This window comes from Taeniopygia guttata, chromosome 2, assembly GCF_048771995.1.
Source record: "Taeniopygia guttata chromosome 2, bTaeGut7.mat, whole genome shotgun sequence".
Taxonomy (NCBI): Eukaryota; Metazoa; Chordata; class Aves; order Passeriformes; family Estrildidae; genus Taeniopygia; species Taeniopygia guttata.
In genome coordinates, this window is record NC_133026.1 from 117920946 (window position 1) to 117942112 (window position 21167).

The 21167-nt window shown below is 39.0% G+C and overlaps 2 protein-coding genes and 1 pseudogene across 2 annotated transcripts in view; all 3 read right to left on the reverse strand.

Moving 5' to 3' along the window:
* ARFGEF1 (ARF guanine nucleotide exchange factor 1) overlaps positions 1-1191 on the reverse strand; it is a 92479-nt gene extending 91288 nt beyond the window's left edge. The window contains exon 1 of the mRNA XM_002197592.7: positions 4-1191. Coding sequence (XP_002197628.5) covers positions 4-127 — 124 coding nt within the window. The 5' untranslated portion in view covers positions 128-1191. The remainder of the gene's footprint in view (positions 1-3) is intronic.
* LOC140682360 (uncharacterized) lies at positions 984-5241 on the reverse strand (annotated as a pseudogene).
* A 13480-nt stretch (positions 5242-18721) lies between these two features.
* Positions 18722-21167, reverse strand: part of CPA6 (carboxypeptidase A6) — an 83438-nt gene continuing 80992 nt past the window's right edge. The window contains exon 11 of the mRNA XM_012571992.5: positions 18722-20437. Coding sequence (XP_012427446.4) covers positions 20250-20437 — 188 coding nt within the window. The 3' untranslated portion in view covers positions 18722-20249. The remainder of the gene's footprint in view (positions 20438-21167) is intronic.

Here is a 21167-nt window from a genome sequence, read left to right on the forward strand (position 1 = left end):
CACCTAGTGCCACCTCGCAGGCTTTGCGCAGCTGGGAGTGATGCGCCTTCTTCACCTCCTTGTCGGCCAGGATCTTCTCCAGGGCCCGGGTCAGAAACATGTTTTTCGTCTTCTTCCCTTCATACATGGGCGCGATCGAGCCGTGAGAGGAGGAGGAGGAGGGTGGAGCGGGGAAGTGGAAGCGGGGCACCGGCCTCTCCCACCGGGAGCGCTGCCAGGGGCCGCGGGGGAAGGGCTCCCTCGCAGGGCGTCCCGACACCCGCTCGGCGGCTCCCCGGGGAGGCTGGGGTGGGCCCGGGCGGCGCCGACAGCCAACCCCCGCGGCTGAGGGAAGACGAAGCCTTCTCTTCCCTTCTCCTCCCGCCCCCGATGCGTGTGTGCGCGGACGGCGCCCGTCAGTCCCCGAGCCGCCCCCGGCCCGCGCCCGCCTCCATCAGCACCGGCGGCGGCGGCCGCAGCAGCAACCTGCCCTCGCCATGTTGGAAGGAAGCGACGTCAGGGCCGCAGCCGGAGCGGGAGGAAGCAGCGGCCGTGTCCCGGGAGGCAGGGCGGGCGGAGGGAAGCGGGAGGGCGGGTGGCAGTCGCCTTCTGCCCGCCCCGCGGCCGCTCTACAGGTGAACCGGAGCCGCGGGAGGCAGCGGAGAGGGACGCACGGAGATGGCCGCTGCCACCTGGGAGCTGGATGAAGAGGAGGGGCAGAACTTCCCTTCCGGGCCACCAGCGCTAGGAGGTGGAGGAGGAGGCGGAGGAGGAGGAGGAAGGCTCCCCCAGGATGTGCCACCTGCTCCTAAAGGGCGTGCTTCGCTGGGGCTGGGGCAAGGTGCCTCCTCGGGAGAGGAGCTGCCCTCCTTACACCGCCTTCCCTGACGAGACACGCCCGCGGCTCCGGCTCCGGGGAGCGAGCGGAGAGCAGCCGCGGCCCCAGGGAGGGAGACAGGGGCGTGGGAGGTGTCCGGGCTCCCCGGCCAGTCCCGCGGCCTTCCTCACTCCCCGCCTGGTCCTGTAAACCCTGCCCGGACCCCCCCTCGGGCACGGAGGCGCGCTGCCCCTGCGTGTTCGCGTGGTACCCTTCCTCTATCGTCTGCATCTTCTAACTCAAGCACTGTCATCCCGCGTTTCTTCCCACTGCACGTGCACTAGGAGAATAGAGCATTGAAAAATAATAAAAATAATAAAATAATAAAAAGCTCATGTCGAGCCTAACTGGGAAGCAGCAAAAACATAACAGGACTACCTTTTGCATTCAGGGGTACTAGTACACCAGTATTTAAAAGTTGAATTTGGCGCTAACTGATTAAAATTATATAAAATTATAATAAAACTGATTAAAAATTTAGAAAATTTTTACCTGGTAACAAAAGAAAAAAAAAGGTCTTAGAAATTAATCTGGAAATGAAAGAGCAGAAGTTCTAGGTGTACCTTTCAAGCAGAATGGGACAATGCTATAGCATCAGTGTGCAGAATGCAAGGCTGGTTGTGGAAACCAGGAGCCATCTCTGACCTCTGAGGACATAGCTAGCACACCACAAAGAGGTTATCCCCAGCAAATCTTTTCAGCCTGTTCTCTGTTCCTGTGATTCTGAAATATCAGTCAGGAGCACAACCTTTGGAAGTTAATCCTGACACTTTCCTCATGGAACCTTTGAGAGAGTTTGCCCAGGCTATCATGCCACTCTGCTAAGGCCTTGTAAGGAGTTTGAGCACCTGTTTCCTTATGTACAACAGGGCCATTGTAACTGCATTAGTAAAGGTACAGTGATGTCACCTCCACAATGCAGACACAGCTAATGCCCAGGGTTGCTTAACCCAGTTTCCCAAATGAGAAATTATGTGTGCCAAAGTGACTTGATGCCTTACAGGTAGCTCTGTTTGACTTTTTAAGGAACGCACTGGACAGAGAATTCTGCTAAAGCTAGAGGTGAATGCAAGACTTAACTGTTTGAGGAAAACAGTTGTTCTGCTGAAATTACTGTATTTGTTCCAGTGGCTTTTTCTGGTTCCTGGCTATTTTGCCACCCAACTGATAAACAATACAGAAAATATTAAGAGGGTGCATCTGATTTTAGCATTATGACAGCTTTATGAGAGAGTTAAAAGTCATATCACCAAGCGCAATGATTCCTGAAGAATAGACTGTATTCAGATTGTGTTTATTTATTCAAAAGACTGTGTCTTCAGCAGCAAAATTGCTTAGAATACTTGAATTATTTCTAGTAATTTATATAGGGAAAACCATTTTGCCTATTGGCTAATTTTTTTTTTTAATGGATAGGTGCAAGTTTAAAAATGCAAATGGGAAAATTACTTTGGTCTTTCAAAGCTGCCTGCCAGTGACCACATGGCAAAAATTAAGAATTTCCATGGAGTTCTTGGTGGTAGGTATGCACAAATCATTTGAGTCCAGATTCCCTTAGCCAAGTCAGAGCTAACAAATGTTATTTAGCAAATGGAGTTTGCTATTGATTTTCACAGTCCATTTAGCAGAAATAGACTTGCAATATGAAGGAAAAGGGTATCTATATATAAAGAGCACTGAGCACTGCAGTTATCTGTTTTGTTCATATTAATGTCTATTTTCATATTCCGCACACAATATAATTTTACATGTAAAATGTGTTTTAGTTGAGCACATAGAATTACTGCTGAAGCATCTGGAGAAAAAGATCTGTCAAAAAGAGACTCAGTTCCATGTCTTTCATTCCTACTCTAATATGAATGCTTGTTTTGGTTTGGGTATTTTTTAATGTGGTTTGACTCTTCAAATTCTGTTCTCATTTCAAACAACTGCTGTGTTGACTGAATTTGTAACTTGGCACAGCTCATAATCTACATTCTAGTCACAAGAAAACACTACCTAAACTCTGCAACAGTGTAGAGCCTGCTTCTGAAGTTGCACAGGGAGATCTTATTGTAAATCCCCCTGTCCAGTAGGTTAACATTCAGTTTCCTTCCCAAAGCTGAGTCAATAAGGATGGAAATACCAGGGGGAATATTATATATGTATTGAAGAGAAAAAGTCCCATGCCCTCATTTAGGGAGAAGATATGAATGGTGATCACCTTATGTGCTGGGTCCCAGTGCTTTGAATAAGGTTAGTTGTTATAACAGCTTAATTTAGTAGGCGAGCCAGCTACCAAAATAATGTTTGGTCAATTATAAAAAAAGTTATGGAGTTTGAGGAAGCATTTTAAGGGAACATTTTGTTACAGAGACTACAGGAACGTGCTAACTCTTTGCTGATTACTTAAAAGTTAATGGTTTATCTCTAGTGAAAGAAGAATGAGAAAACTCATAAGAATGAAAAGGTAAAGATTTAGAGTATTTGTCTTAGATGGATCCTTAAATAGAATAATTTAAGCTGGGAAAGACCTTTAAGGTCATCGAACCTAACTGTAAAGCCAGCACTGCCAAGTCCACCACTAAACCATGGCCTTTAAGTGCCACATCTACATGCCTTTTAAATACCTTCAGGAATGGTGACTTAGCAACTTCCCTGGGAGGCTGTTCTAAAGCTTGACAACCTTTTTGGTGAAGAAATTTCTATTAATATCCAATCCAAACCTCCCTTGGTGCAACTTGGGGACATGTCCTCTTGTCCTATCACTTGTTACTGGGGGGAAAAGGCTGATACCCACCTGGCTACAGCTTCCTTTCAGGTAGTTGTAGAGAGTGATAAAGGCCTTGCTGAGCCTCTTTTTCTCCAGGATGAACAGTCCCAGCTCTTTAGGCTGCCCATCATGAGACTTGTCCTCCAGACCCTTCACCATCTCTCTTGCCCTTCTCTGGACATGCTCCAGCACCCCAATGCCTTTCGCTCTAGTGAGGGGCCCAGAACTGAACACAGGGTTCAAGGTGTGGCCTCACCACAGCTGAGTACAGAGGGACAATCACTGCCTGGTCCTGCTGGCCACACTATGCCATTGACCTTCTTGGCCAGCAGGCAGGTGCTGGCTCAAGTTCAGCTGCTGTTGACCAGCTCCAAGAGGTTTTTCCAATGGGCATCATTCTGGGCATGCTTCCCCAAACCTGTAGCACTGCATGGGATTGTTGTGACCCAAGGGCAGGACCTGGCAATTTGCCTTGTTGCCTTGTTAAACTTCATAAAGTCCACTTTGGCCCATGGATTCAGAGCTGCAGAGCCTTCCTGCCTTCCAGGTGATCAACACTCCCACCCAGCTTGGTGTTATCTGCAGACTGACTGAGTTTGCAGTCAGGGGATTGACTGCTCAATCCCCTTGTCCAGATTGTTGCTAAAATTATTAAACAGGACTGAGCCCACTGCAGAGCCCTGAGGAGCAGATTGTGCCATACGACAGCAGTGCCTTGCAAAGAAATCCAAAATGCTTGTTGTATACAGTGATTATAATGCCTGAATTGTTTTGGTTTCAGCATGCAGATCTTTGCTTTACTAGTAATTTGTTTTACTAGTAAATATCTTACCAAAGAACAGTAATCCTCATAGCTGTAGGGATTCCTACTAGAGATTCCTACTTGGTTGGTAAAGTCCTGAAGATGTGGAAAAGGACTGTTTATTGTTTTTTCTGCTCAAACTGCTAAGCCTGCTGGTAACATGGTGTATGAAATATTATAGTTCTCCAGTCAAATCTGAGAAGTATTTTCTGTCCAACCTAAAAGAAGCATGTAATATATATCCCCTAAAGCACAAAACCATCACTGCTTTATTGGAGCCTTAACATTTAAACATCAAGCAGCACAAGAGGAAAAAAGTGTATTTGAGAAGCACTGCAAAAATTACTGTTTAGTACATTTTTATTTACCAGTTAATTGGAATATTTCAGAAGCTATTTATATTGTTTCATATATTTAAACTGTTTTAAGTGAGAATTAGATACTCGTTTGGTAAAAAGCTGCAGAGAACTTTCCATGTGAGAGGGAACAATTCGCACCTGCTTCTGCTGGCTTTATGTACTACAATTGTATGTAGCGTTTGTTTAAAAATGATGATACGCTAGGACTAGAAGCTTTTGCTTAAAAGTCAGATGAGCAGTAAAAGGGAATAGTAGAAGTCCAGTTTCATGCTTAGAAAAAGCTGATGATTTTCAGCTGTTTTGCCTTCCAAAGGGAACTCTTTCACCTGTCTGAGCTTCCATCCACTTTCTTGTGTTGGTCTAGCTGTGTAAGTGTGCCATCAGTTAGTTCATCTATGGTTCAGCCAAAAATCAGTTTTACAGGAAAGTTAGTTTTCAGTGGGATCAGTGAATTGATCAGACTTACCTGCATATTCGGTAAATCTTACACAAGAAAGGGAGTGGGGAATGTGTGTGATTAGAAGGACTGCTACTTATGGTGGCACTGTCTTCTTAAATCATCTTGATGAGCTTTGAAACAGCACAGTGATAATTAAACTGTGATTACTTTAAGCTAGAATAAGACAGAACTACTACAAGAAGATGCAATCCTTCCTGCTCCTACCTAAAATGTTTCTTACTTTTTTTGTCAGTGAAAACATTTGCATTGCTGTGTGGTGAATTATGTGCTGAATTATATTCAGAATTTAATTAGGTTGAAATTAACCTGGCAAGGAATAGACTATTTTGAATCCAGATATATTTCATATCCCAATTTAGAAGGTAACCACACAGATGTTTGTGTTAGCTCAGGGGAATGGATAACACAAGAACAGGAACACAAAAATTGGTGAGAAGAGGTCAGGCATGATTACTTGGTTTTGTGGGGTTTTTTGGTGTAATCTTTTTGTTGTTGTTTTTTTGTTTTGTTTTGTTTTGTTTTGTTTTTTTATTGCCACAGTACTGGTGTATGCCAGCTAAATGTATGGTTTAAACTACTACTTTTAATATAAGTTTTCTTGATTGTTTCCATGGTGCAAGAAAACACTCAGCCCTGTCTCTGTATGTAACACCATATAGAGGATGGGTGGGTCCATAGATAGGACTACTCCATTCCTGCCACTGCATATGAACCTTTAATTGTGGTGGCTCACTTGTCACCTTCTTTAGCTCCAGTATACGGTTTTGCATCTGTTCCCACCCTGTTTTCATGTACCAGATGCAGATAATCAATGCATAATGGATCAGAGTGCAGATGGATCTGACAGATGGGAACCTGGAACACGCGAGAAGCAGTGATTATGTTCTCAACTGCAGGCACCTTGGTGGAGAAGTTTCCAAGATTTTTACTGAATGCATAAGATTTAACAAGTCTGCTGGTGGTGCTTGGTCCTGTAATACTGAGGTACAAACCAAGCATTCCTCTCAGTCCCTTTACATGCTCACAGGGCTGCCACCCTTTTAAAATTAGGTGAAGCAAATTCCAGAATGTTCGGTGTATCTGTTATGCAAAGGATCACAGTCTATCAACCAAACTGCAAGAGATACACTCACTATAAATGTACTTTAATATTTTAAAAGCTTTTTGGTGAGTTGGGTTTTTTTTTTTTTTTTTTAATTCTGGAACTGAAGAGGTCAATTTGTTCATTGAGTGAGTATTCTAACATGTTGCAGTATATCCATTGTTGCACTGAATGAGAAAAAAAAGCAAGTGTTAGCAGAGGGAATATGCACCAGTAAGCAGTTTTTCAGTTTTTTCCAAACATTTGTACAAAAGCATATAACACCCTGGAGTGACCAGTAAGGAAATAAACATCCACCACTGTGAGGAGGCTCTTTCAAGGCGACAAATTCATACCTTAAAGCTAAAAAATAAGGACTCTTGCTGTACTGAAATACATTCCTGATGCTACAGTTAAGTGAGGAAACATACTCCTAGCAAAGCAAGCCATTTATCGGTTTGTGACATGTAGTAAAAATGTTGGGGAGCAGTGAAGAAAAAAATCCCACCTCTTGTGGTTGATGGAATAAAGTTTTGAATTGTGGCTGAAAGCTGTGAGAAGATACCAAAGGCCTCTGGCTGTAGCTTGAATTTATGTACTGGAAGTTATACCAGTGTGTTTGATGGAATATGATTCCTTTTTCTGGCTGTTTTTCTGTAGGAATACCTTTTCTTCTAGCCTACCTATAGGAGTTTTCAACTTGTTCTTCTGCATGTTGCTCCTGCTAACAGATGAATAATTCAGTTCCCAGCTTCCATGGCACCTCAGCATACTGTTCCCTAATACTGTGAATGAAGGAATAGAAGTATCTATCTTACAGACAGAAGGAAGTGCATTTAAAAAAAATGATCATACAGGGTTTTTTAGAAGTTTCTTCAGTAGTTTTTCTAACTTAAGGGCCTGATTATGTATGTACAATCCCTGTTTGAAAAGGTGATTTTCTGGGACGCTGTTTAAGAGGGTGTTTTTTAGGGAACATAGTAATGAACAGCACATACTCACCCTGAACTGTGAGACTATGTAAATGCAAAGGTAAATTCAAGCCAGCATAGTGACTCCTTCATGATGGCAAATATTTCTGTCTCTAAATGGCAAGAATATAAAGCTCTGGAAATTTCCTGAGAGCCTTTGCACTTTAAAAGAAGATATTTGGAGAATGTATGGAAAATCTAGAAATAAGACCTCCTGATTTATTGCTTCTCCCAGCCAGCTCCAGAAGACAAAATTGCTAAGGAACTATCATTGGATTCTAAGGAGAAACTGTTGAAGAGAAGGAAGTCACAACATGATTGCCCTTTTTCCTGGGAGATGCTGTCACTACCATTATGGATTTCCTGTATTACTCTGTGGGTGAGCCTGGTTAATTAGTTACCACCTCAAACACCTGTAATAGGAAGGAGTACTGTGGTATATAGCTTGTCCCACATTCTTAATCTTCAGTGTCAGTTGAAAATTTGGGAATAATCTGACAAATGAGAAAAGTAACAAATTTACTGAAAATGATAACTGTTCCACCTTTATATCCAAGCTTCACTCTCCTGAAGGTCTTTGTGACTGATGTGACATGATCAGTGTAAAGCATGCTGAGTTTTCCTACAGATTAGTAATCAAATAGCCTAGATATAGGGTGTATTAAGTATTAGTCTGAATCTAATTTTTATATGCTGGATGCCTCTTTTCCCCTTGATCTGAGGTGAATTTTCACTGTAGCACTTTAGAACTTGAGTGTTTTCAAAGGTTTATGCAGATGTCTTTCAGTGAGCTATTAATAAAGAAAAGTTGAAAATGGAAGTTGAAAAGAACAATTGAAAATGAAAATCAACTGAGAAAGTTGAATGGAATTCAGCTGGAGAAAAATATCCTTTAAATCTCTGTGCAGGGTAAGTCAAATGAATAACAAGGGTGGTTTCTAAGTATTTTAATATCTGTGTTGAAACACTTAGAGAGGTCATAAAAGTTATGTGAATTAAGGTGCAAAACAATGAGACTGAAGCAATAACCACTTTTAAATGCCATGAAATGAGCTTTGAATCTGCCTGATTGTTTCCTCCAGCAATTGCAGTGGGTCATTGCCTGTCAAAAATGCAATAACTGATGTTTGACCATATACTCTATAAATTGTGGTCTTCATTACATGAATGAAAGATTTTTATTATGAATAACCTGAAAGATAAAATTGAATGGAAGTTATAGATAATTTTGCCTAAAAGAAAGATATTAAAGAAGTACTTCAGTGATTCATTCTAATATGCCAGTTAGCTAACTGTTTGCTTGGCTGTTCTCAAATATTTTTACAAGAAACACCTGCAACAATTTTGATTGGACTCCCATTATGTTTCTATTTTCAAGTCAAATGTCACAGCTGATGTGCAATCTGGATCATGAAAAACTGAAGTGGCTGCTTCACAGTTTGTACGATGGATGGGTTTTCATGACAATGAAAGCTGCTGCTGTCTGGAGCATTAAGTTTTGATATTTGAAGGTTTATATTGTGTTCTGTTTCTTTGTTTTATAATTTTAAGTCTTTCCATACAGATGTATGGACAATGGCTATCAGAGAATTTTGCTATGCCACTGGTACTGTTGAAATTATATTTGTATTTTTTTAGCTAAGAAAGTCAAACTAACATTGTTGGGCTGGTACAAATCTCATTTATCATAGTTTGTGAGACATGCAGCAGGGCCCTTGTAATAGATACATAACAATAAAAATCAATGCTAATGATAGTCCTTATAGTGTTTTATATATACCTGGACCAAACTTACTTACTTGACTAGCTCTGGGACTAGATACATTTATCAATAAAAGTTGCTTTATTTAATAGCAGGTTATAGCATGGAGGTTGAATTGGTCTGCTTGGTGTACATGGGATGAGGGTTATGCCTCTGAATTACTGCAGGTGTCATCCCTAAAATCCTCCCTTGACAAGCCCCTTCTATTCATTAGTTTCTCCTTCCTTTTCCTGGTTTAAACTCTTGTCAGCAGATTGTTTCTCTTATGCTCACCACTCTAGAAGAGAAATAATGTATTATTGTGCAGGATATAATAACAAGGATATTAATGCACAAAATGGCATGAAAACAGATCTAAGAAGGATGCAATATGGTGCAGTTTTTCAAAATGAGGCATGCTGGCAGTGAGCTCTCTCACATGCATGAGGTCAGTCCTGGTGTGGACACTCAGCATGGGCACCTGGAATTTCTGTCTTTTTTGTTGCAGCAGTATGTATGGCACCTTGAAGACAGCTACCTTAATCCTAAGGCATAATAGTTCGTGGAGAAATATGTAAAGGAGGGTACACAATCATGCATCACTTTATAATAGCGGTTTGAGGCATTCGTATCACATAATATGAGACCCCATCAGAATTTTCCCCAAGTTTGTGGAGCTTTAAGTTCTCATTTTCACTTTTTGCTGTGGAGCTGTATCAAAGGTAGAAGATTAAAATGCAAATTTGTTTAAATTGATGGTGTACTGTATAAGAATGAGGTTGTGTCCTTTGAAATAGGTGTGAGTGCTCTATGGAAGCTGACTCTTCTCTGGTTTAAAAATCCAAAAGATAACAGCAATGTTTTATAGGCAAGCTTTTCAAATTTGAGCATATTTGATAAATGTGATCACTCTGTGAAATATAGTGTTAAACCAGTCTGGTGCATTTGCAAACATAATTTTTATTGCAATAATTGCAAAAACATTAATTAAAAAAAACTCAATACAAAAATCTTTAATCACTAGTTCTGTGCATAAATTATGAGGTTGCTTTAACTACATAATTTACTAGAAAGTATTTATTTCACACATACAATTCTGATAAATGTTTTACCATCAACCTGTGACTGCATTTTATTTTACTTGCTCAGAAAAAAACTCAGAGTGAGTTTTCTTTCTGATGAAGGTATTGACTTTTATAAGAAAAAGATAATTTTTGCAGTGGGAAGCTGAAGAGGTTATTACTTGGTGTGAATATTTGTTTACTAGTTCCCATTACTGATAATTTGCATCAAACATGGAGTTCTTATACATTCTTACAAAATTAAGATAACATTTTCACTTTAAACTCAGTATCCTTAAAATATCGGAAACAAGAAAAAGATATAATTAACACAGGAGACTGACTGTTTACAGGGGCATTTACTATGGATTCAGCAGGCAGCTGACAGCCAAGCAGCTGCTGGGGTAAAATCCACAAGGTCTTAACAACCCTGGAAATTAGTATTTTCAGTGACAGATTTGGAACTGCCCTAGGACAGAATCTGAATATTCTGCATTGCTTGACTATTCATGTACTGGTATACTATGTGACTTTGGTATTTTCTGTATTCTGTATAGTAGCATTTGTTTGACTTCTAAAAAATCTGTCCAGGAAAAAAAAATTCACCAAGCAGCTAACTCATTATATTAGTATTAGATAGCTAATTGTTATTTATGGGGGCTCTTACATTTTTGCCTCTCTCTCCAGCAAAACAAAAGGAAGAAATTAAATGTGAATGTAGAGTAACAAAAATAGCAGGTGGGATTAAAAGAGACATGAGAGACAGAAAAGGAGAAGCATTCATGGTCCACAGCACCTGAAAGATGCAGGCTTCACTTGTGGTGGCTGAATAAATTAGGCCTGCCTGACTTAAAGTTATGTGACAGAAATACATATAGACAGTTTGCTGATTAGGTGGACATTATTTTCTGTTAGACAAATATTTATGGCTAAAGTAAATAATATTTATTTTTAAGACTCTTGCTATGCAAAAAGACTGACATCTAATGAGCAACTCAAGCAGTACTGATAGCACCAAGTCTAAGGTAGATGTGACCTGTCATCCACTACATCCTTTATTTTTCTCTATCAACTACAGAGGGAAGCAAGTCGATTTAGTTTAGATAAATAGCTTTGACACAGAAGTCAGATGAGTTAAATCCCACCTTCAGAGCAGAAAGGCCATTAAATCTTTCTTCCAGACAGGTAAAAGTTGAGGCCTGCCACCCCAGAGAATGAATACAGAAAAACAGAAGGTGAATGGCAGCACTGGTAAGCCTTTAACTCTAACAACTCTTTGTTGTTTAGTATCCTGCATTACCGTGCCCCAGCAGGTGGTACAAGGGTGTCTGGATTTTCTATTCAACATGTAAGAATAGATAGATTTACTAGGATATCTCAGAAATCTGAAGTAAAGCTTTTGGCTGTAGGATTATTGCGAGTTTTTGTCAATATGCTGAACTATACTGACTACGCTGTTAAAGGTTTGAATCTCTTTTATGGTGGTGTATGTAATTGCCAGGGGACACCTAATGTGAAGTATAGTGAGAGTTCATTATTTAAGTGTGTGAGCCTTGTTATATTATATTCTTTTGTATAGCAAATTTCCAGAGTTTAAGGATTATTTATTGATTGTTCCTTTTTAAAAGAGGTACATATTAGGCAAATAGACTGATTCTGGCTGTGTTAAAACAATTTCCCACACTGAACGGCAAGTAAAATGATACATGTCCAATAGTTTTCACGTTCCATGCAGCCTTGACTTCTGTACTCCAGTGAATCTGAGCATGAAGTGTGATTTATATAGATACACATTGTCGAGATTTAGAGAAGCCTAAGAAAGGCTTCCTTAGAAATATTCCTGTGTAAATCTCATTTCCTGGGTTGCAGTGCTGCTTTTTGCTTGGAATTTATTACGTCTTTAGTTTCATACTATATATTGGTTGTGCTGCAACTTTATCCTATTCAGCTATAGTATCAATCTGTTCTTGTAAAGCTGTGTACTTATGAAAGTACAATGAAATCATTGTTGCATGGCATTATGGGTGCTTAAAGAAAAGTGGAAGAAGAATGCACTTCTAATATGCAGTGGGATCAATGTTTTCCATAGAGGAAGCTAATCTTAACTCTCTTTTAGTTTGTAGTGCCTTATAGGAGCCACATGGTTCTTTTAATACTTATGCATATTCTCTTGTGGAAATACCCCCTGAATATAATGCAGACTACTTCTGTATGGAATTCACAGCTCTTCTTCTTTACATAGCAGCAACCATGGCTGTGTTAGGCTTTATCCACAGGTACTGCTGGAGAGGTAAAGTGCAAACTTGCATGGAAGGGGAAGCACTGGTATTGCCAAGTAAGTAATACTAGATAGATACATTTTACCTCTTTCTAATGTCCACATACACCAAAAATTAATAAATAAATCACAAGGTCACTGAATATTAATCAACATTGTCCTCACGGGTATACTCCAAATGCAGGTAATTTTTAGGTAAAAGAAGCTTGATTATGGGCTTTGACACCATCAGATGACCAGAGAAGTGATTATCTTCATTTTAGTGTCATCTTCTGTGCTTGTTACTTTTAGAAATAATCCTGGCAGTATCTGTTTATTTTACTTAATCAGGATGAAGTTATTTTTATCCTCCTCACAGAGTGTCATTCAATATAAAATGATTAATCTTTGCTTGTTTGCCAATTTTTTTTCTAAGTTTTGTTATTTCACCTGTTTTTTTGGTCACTGATAGCTGTTCACTCTCCCAGTGTGCAATCTGACCCAGCAGCTCTGGATTTTTCAAACATCAGCATTATTCAACATTATTTTTTTCATCTTTCCAAAGTATTGGTGCTTTGATATTTTTATTCCTGATTAAAAATAAAAATGCCTTTTTTTTTTACTATGCTCTTAGGGCATAGTCTTGCTACTTAATTTGGACTTTTCCTCTATTCCATGTTATAGACTTCTGTCCTTTGCCCTTATTTTTAGTCCTGATTCCAAGTGAAAATAGAAAACATACTCCAAATGTCCCATCTTCCCTCTGTGCATTCAGAATTAGGCCATGAAGATGATACATACTGTACTTGGTATAGTTTTGGATAAAACTTTCCATTAATCATTTGTCTTCTGGGATTATTTTTTCCCTCATGTACATAAAAACCATTAGTTTTCAACAGAATGGAAATTGCTGAATCTAAAAAGGAATTTTTAAGAAATTACCTTTTTTGTATGACCTTCAACAGACACCTAAATGGGAGAGAGTTTTTCTTGTGCATATTCAGGTAGCACCTGGTTGTTTATGTTTTTCATAAAGGCTAAAGAAAAATAAGACAGCGATTCCATCTGGGTTTCAAAGAACCCTCTTTCTGATGGGCTGGATGCCAGTGGATCTGCAGCCAGGCACAGCAGCAAAGGAGCCTTTCCCTGGTGCAGTGCAGAGGAGCGTGAAATGAATGGGGACCTTCCTTTCTCTGTTAAAACTCTGACACTGACTAATGTTTTTCTGAAAAGTGCAGTCCTGACAGCTGCGATGGATGTTCTACTCTCTGCTCCAGAGGAGAGTGTTGTAGAAGAGCTTCCCAAAGTTTATTAGCCAGTCTGCATCAAACTGCTGTCTGAGGAATATCCTGGTCTTCAGACATGTTTGCAGCAAGGTCTCTGCTGAGGCCTCTGCTGAAGGTTGCACTTATTATCTGCAGTGTTGAGAAGTGTATATTTGACAGGTAGTGGGCTGCATGCATTGGCTCTCTAAACAGCCTTCAGCATGACAGCAGCTTCATATTATTTCTACCTCAGCTTCTCTCAAGAGACCTAATTTCTCAAAAAAGAAATCTCCTTCAAAGAAATACAAAAAATTCAAAAGAAAATCTTTAATATGGGTAAGATAAGGGGTTTTTTTTTGGTCTTAAATTACTATTTTTAAAATGTATTCCTGCAAATGGTTAATGTATAGAAGACTCGTTCATGGGTTTAATCAGTTTTAAAAATCCTGGTGGCAGTAAGTACAGGCCTGTAGTCTCTTCAGTGTTTCCCTTAACACTTCCAGACTTTGCAGGCACAATCTCAACACCCCTTTGTTCACTTTGGGAAATGCTATAGGACTTTCTTCATTGCACACAAGGTAACAAAAGCTTTCTGGGATGCAATCTACATTTGGAGTAGGGGGCCACAGTCTCACAGTCTCTGCCCTAATGTTCGTAACAGCCAAACCTGACCTCTGAGCTCTGTAGGGTGCAGCACACAAAGTGTGCCATCAGGGGAGCTTGTAAATGTCAGCCGTGTGGCAGTAGTGGCAGGTAACCCACAGAGACACACTGCAGCAGAAGTGAGAACTTCCTGTGTTGCAGCAGTGAGATGGTGTCAAACGGCTTTTAGGGAACTGGCCAGATGAGCTGAACTTGTGTGTGCTTCCAGCAGGCAGAGGAGACATGCTGAACACATGCTACCTGCCATCAGCAGCCCTGTGTTTGCCAAGAATTGCAGCTACCCCATTGCATAAACCATCACACAGTACACATTGTGCAGACAAAGTGTTTGTGTGTGAATGGCTCTGTGTAGGTGTGTGGGGAAGTTCACACATATTAACAGGTTCATGTTTCAAATTTAGTACCAAAAGTCAGGGTCTTTTATAGCCTGAAGTGATCACCAGCAGACAGCATTCAAAATAGTAACTTAAGACCAAAAAAACACCTTATCTTACCCACATTAAAGATTTCTTTTTTGAAATGGAGAGAGAAAAATGGAAGTGCATGTAGCATGATAGAGCAAATTTGTTCTGTTAGAGAAGGCTCAAGTACAGATTCTGTGCCATCAAAACCAAAGAGCAGCTCTGGTTCTCCTACAACGTTAGGCATGTCACTGTTTTAACCCTTAGAAAACTGGCTGTCTCACAACAAAATAACAATAGATCTTCCCAAACCATCTCAGTGAGTGTGATAATTTAATTCAAACAGCATAAAGTGATTAGTCTGTGAAAGGAACTTAAAATAGACAAAGCTACTTTTTCTTAAGTAGCTATTTCTAGCTCATTAGGCACAGAAAAATCCTTTACACTCAGCTTTTTGTCTGCACTCCATCAATTCAGCCCAATCAACAGATTTTCTCAATCTAGAACAAAGCAAAATGAAACAAGGGAAATTAAACAGTAAGTAGATCAGTCATCTCTGCTCAGCTTTCAAGGCTATTATGAATGTTTTTTTTTTTCAGTTATGACAGCTGAAAACCATAAGCCACCTGAAAACTATGGCTGTGCTTTTAACAGCTGCATTATTTTCAAGAAAATTGAAAATCCTATTTTTAAAATACAACTTTATCCAACTCTTTTGTGTGTATATGTATTTTCGGGCCTAACTTGATATTCTTCTCAGAATTGGAAAAAAGTCATTAAGTGGTTAAAAAATAGACACTCCTCCCAGTATTGATCTGTCCTGGTATGCAGAGGAATAGCCTAGCACTTCATAGTCAGCAAAAAAGACTAAAACACCTGCTCCCAGTCATACCACAATATTTATTTCAGAAGCTGTTACCTATTATTTTATATAAAGTATATGCTCCTACGGGCCTGGGGGTAGTTTAAAATATTTCATTGTTATGGATATTCTGCCACATGTCTTTTTCAAAAAGGCCAAGCAGTGTTAAAGTGGCTGGATTTTCAGAGCAGGCAGGACTGACAGAATATATTGCTCCACATTTTTATGGCAATGGATGGGTTTTCCTTGTCACAGGCAAAGTATGCATGGCAAAGTGGCAGATTTTTTAAATTAACATTTGAATCTGTTATTTATGAGTGCATTACCTGATGTATGAATCTGAGGGCAAGCCCTGCTGTGCTTGACATGGCTTCTCACAAGAGGGTTTGAAAGGACCTCCACCTTACGAGTGGAGAGACCTGAGACTCTGTATGACTGACTGCTCCTGCTTGTCAGGCAAGGACAAGCATTCAGGGACTAAAGATTTCCCAGTTCTCAATGTCCCTGCCCCAAGCACCGTTTTCTAAGGAGAATCATGTTAACTCACTGCTAGTTCCCAAACTTGCAGATGTTAACAGAAGACCTTGTTGTTAAGGCAGGACCCTTTGACACCAGAAGCAGCCTAAGGCTGTGAATTTCTGACAAACTGCTCAACCAGCACAGCATGCTTGGGGTGACAGGCATGTTCAGCCAAGAAAAGTGAAAAACACTCTGGAGTTCCTCCAAGATAGACCCACCAACAGTGTCAGTACTTGGTGGTGCTGACAGGGCTGGAAAATCTATCCATGCAGTCACTCAGAAGGCAGCTCTCTTCTATCCTGAATAATTATGAGAGTCAGGCATCCATTAAGCACATGCAAATAATCTACATTCTTCTGTGGACAGAAGACTTTTATATTTCCAACAAATTTACAAATTATTTTGTGTTGTGAGCATTTGAAAATATTTTTAGGAAGTATATCTAATGCCACAGGGTTTCTATTTATTTTTTTTTCCTGTAATTTATTTAAATTTCTGTTCTCATTGTGTTTTCTACAGCAGAATGATAGTTGTATCTCTGTTCATCTGAGATACTGTTCTGGTATTTTACCATCACTGAAGAACTGCTTGAAGATGGTAGTATGTGCCTTTTAGGCATAGAATTCAAAAACACAAACACACGTGTGAGACTGAATGTGGCTGTAACAAAACAGTGAACTATGGAAATGATGTAGTAGTTTTGCACAACAAAAGGAAAAGTCAAAGTGCTTACAAAGTACTTATTACCCTACCCATGCTACCAAGTATCTTATTCTTTAATTGCCATTAAAATGAATGTAAATATAAAAAGTGAAGAAATTGTTCAACAGAAAGAAACTGGAGCAGTTGAATATTAACTTATTTTTTATAGGAAATACAAAGCTTTCTTCCCAGCCTTAAAAATTAGACACAGTCTTGTCCATCAATGGATATTTTTTGCAGTCCTTGAGTAGGTGGCTCAATCTGCACAATGCTGTTTCCTATAGACAAGCAGACTGCCTCTTCATATAAATGCATGTTGGCATTCAAGGTCATTTGGACTCTTCCAATTCATATTTCAGAAAGTGTATTGCTGTTCTCAGAAAGGAATTGTAGTTTTTACATAGGCTTTATGTGTTATAAGTGACAGGACACACTGACCTTTCTGAAGCAACTTCTGGAAAATACACTAGGAGCTTAGCCCATCAGTAGTGGTCTTTATTCAAGGTTTGCAACAAAGCTCAGTACTCTTTTGGCCTCTAAAGGCATTTTTTAATCAACTTATGAATGATAATTTAATGTAATTTGCGACACTTCTGTTTAGGAAGGGTGACTTGAAGAGGCATGGACCTGTTTCCTTCCTATTAATTAATCTCAGAGGTTTGTTTATTAGAATTAAAAGTTATTTTAAAAAAAAGAAGAATGTTGTTTTCCAAGTTACAGAATTATTCTATCAATAATCAATGGAAGTTAACTTCTGGATTTCATGTAAGCATTCTATATGTGATTTTGACTGGATTACTAAACAGTGTTTTGCTGTTCATGTAGTTTTTATTGTGTTGTATGATAAACTGTATCTATGATCATAAAATAAATCCACTTTTCTCAAAAGCAGCTTTCAATTCTGTTGTCCTTCCTGTACTGAATAAAATTTGCTGAAAAGTACAAAGAGAAGAGAAGCAAGCAATTATAGAAATAAAGAAGAGCTGTTCTTGAGAAGTGACATTTATAAGTCACAAAAGCTATATGATTTCATATCCAAATAGCTGGTTGTCATTTTTTTTTCCTTACGGTAAACAACTCCGTTTACAATCAATCTTTTGCTGAAAAATTATCTTACAAAAATTTAATTCAGGAAAGAGAGTTTGTTTTTTCCTAGCGACTGTCTTTCCACCAGCTTTAATGACCCTGAAGTTAAAGGGCTCAGAGACTGTTTACACTTATTTACAGCTATGGGGCATTAAATTACCCTGCACAGGTCTTAAAAACTCAGATCAGAGTTCTCAGTTGCATGTTATACACAGTATTCAAGCAGAGTCCATCCATATACTAGTGTGTAGCTTTATTCATGGAAGGGGTTTGCTGTGAAGTACTTCTAAATGTCAAAGCTCCTTAAGAATAAGAATTAATAAATCTAAGAATACTTGCAGTTATTCCTGTCCAAGAAGGTCAACTAGGTCTAAAATGTCTAGGTCCTTTTGGTACCTAAAGGAGATATTTGTTTGTTTCCTTTTCTTGTTCCAAGAGTTCAATTACTTTTCATTACCAGTGGAGTTGTAATGGTATGAAGATAAAGCTGAAATATTTCACATGGTGAACTTCAAACCATCACATAAGAATCTGGCTGCTCCTGGTCCATGCTTGTAGTGTAGCAATTCAGAGGCAAATTTGCCTCATGCTAGTTAGACATCCCTCATTTATTCTCTTCTTCAGTATCTTATGTGTTTGTATTAAGTTCAGTCTTGTCACCTAAATTCAGAATAACTTTATACTGCTATCAAGGCCATTGTTCAGGAATCTGTGCATAGAAAAAGACAGTTATTGCTGTCTTCAAAATATTTAATGGTTATGGTCATAAGCATTTGGAAATTACTGTTTTGAGGGCTTCTGTCCCCTAGACATTTAATAAACCAGAACAGAAACTTACGTTACTCAAACAAGACAATTTAACAAATCTGAATAAGCCTTCAGAAACTTGTGTAAAATAAACACATTTATTAACAAAATGTTAGACAAATAGAATGCAATTCTGTCATCTTTGTTCACTGATTGCCTTTTGCAGTCCTGAAAACAATGATATTCTTTATTAAATGCAGTACTTCCCTTATAATACTTATAAAGATTGCCCATTTGCTAAGTTCAAGTGCTTATTTAGAGAAGACTTAGGTTTTTTATTTAAATTCCCCATCCTTAGTGTCACAAATGTTTTACAGATAGGTAAAATTGTTATGTACTTGAACTAAAGTTTTAAGACTTAAGTAAAATATGAATAATACTTCAAAAGTCTTTGACCATTTTATTAAAAAATATGTTTTAGTTAATATGTAGTGGCATAAGATTAAATTCATAAATCATTAAGTAAATTATATGCTTCTGCAGATATAATCAGATAAAAAAATTAGTATTTTAAAATCCCTCAATATGTTATCTTCTCTGTGCTTTCATTATTCTTTCAAACATGCTGCTTATTCACTTTATTTCAGCTGTAAGGCTTCTACCTTCACCTCTGTCTCACTTAAGAATCCATTAAAAATGTATTAATTCCTTTAAAACATGCAAAGCAATACAGCTTCCAGGAAGAAGAGCCACATAGACAAAGAGCCACAGAACTCACTGCAAGAATATCGATAAATAAAACATCAGTTAATTACAGTTTAAGGCTAAATCCTTGGCTTGTGGAAACGGGCAGCCACTGTCTACAGTAGAGCCCAGATGCACTGCCAGCTTCAAGTTCCAAGTCATGGCAAGTTGCTTTGCCTCTCCATAAAGCAGAACATTGTCTATCTCAATAGTATTTCATTATAATTCTTCCACATCACTAAAAAAGTTGCATTCTCAAAGACAATATGTTGACTTTGAGTCCACTCCAATTATATACATTTGAAAGTAGATTTCTCTGAACAGTTAAAAGAAAGCTTGGTTCAAATTATTGCATAATATGAATTAAAAAAAAAATCACAAAAGTGCATATATGTATGTATGTATGTATGAATACATGCAGAAGGAAGCCACACTGCCACTTGCAGTGCAGCCAGCTACCACTATAAGGCATTTATTGCTGTAGATACAGTCCTGTGTTGGGTCACAGGGTATATTTACATGAATGTAAACTTTATCCCTTGGTTTGAGAGATCCCTGGGAGGTCTTCATATTAGGGAAAGGCATAAGGCCCAGAGCTGCCTGAAAGTGGCACTTTATTTTAGGACCAGCCTCATTGAAATCAGTGAATTAAAGTTTTATTGCAAAAAGAAGAAACTATTCTGCACCAAACTGGTGACTAAGTTAGTACATCAACTTTATGGACTTTAGAAGAGCAGATATTGAATGATTTTTTAAAATTTTTTTTCATTTTCCACTAAGTTAATTTGGCAGAAACAATATCACATTTCCCACTAGCTTCTAGAATTCTGAAATGGCCAAACTTAGAATGGCAACTGAACACACTGAAAGGCATCAGCACTAGGAGTAAAATGTTTACTTCCAGCTCCTAGAAATCCATCTCAATGGCATTTCTTCAGCAAGTGAAGAGTTATATTTTTAACTGCAAGCATGGTCTCTGTGCAGGTTGGTTTGATCAGCATTTCAGGAAGCAAAAATCCAAAATGGCCAGTGTCACGCAGCTCGAATGCAAATGCATACGGGATGCCATTTTTGTAGGCCCAGTCCATAGAGCTGCCAGAACTCACATCTGAAAGAGGAAATTCAGACAAAGCATTAAAAAAAATGTTAAATGCAGGTTGTGCTGAAATCACCAGAGGGTTCTTGAGGCCTTTTGTCTCTGGGACTCAGTGAGTGTTCTTGCAACTCCAACTGTTGCTTGCCCTCATCCTGAACACCCTTCAGAGAATAGCATGAACACTCAGCACCTGGTGAAATGTGCTCAGCACAGTATGGATTAGTCCCTTCATTTTCATAGGAAAAGATATTATAACTGTTTTGCATAAAGCAAAACTTTAATAAAAGTGAATACCTAGAATAAAGCCTCAAACTGTTCCTGTCTCCATGTGAACACAGTCTGAAGCTTTCTTTCCTCAAAAATCTCCCAGCTAGACTGGAGAGCTCTGCATGCTTCTAGCTTTAAATTGGGTTTTTTAGGCAATTCATTTGCAGTGAGAAGGGGGAAAGTTGATTAAGTAATCTGCCATCTTCTTTTTAAAATGCTTTTAAAATTATTTTCATTTGTCTTTCTCACCATTTCCCCCCAGCGTGAGAGCATTTGCATAGGTGATGTCTAACACTAACAAACCTTCCTGAGGAAGTGTGCTGCTTATGCTTTGGTTATCTCCGTATGTTGATTATCTAAGATACACTTTTTTACACAGATAAATCTCTCATGTGGCCTGTTATAATCTGTGAAATTCTAGCATCCATTCACACTGCTTTTCCTTTGACAAAGGACTGACTGCAGTGTAATGAGC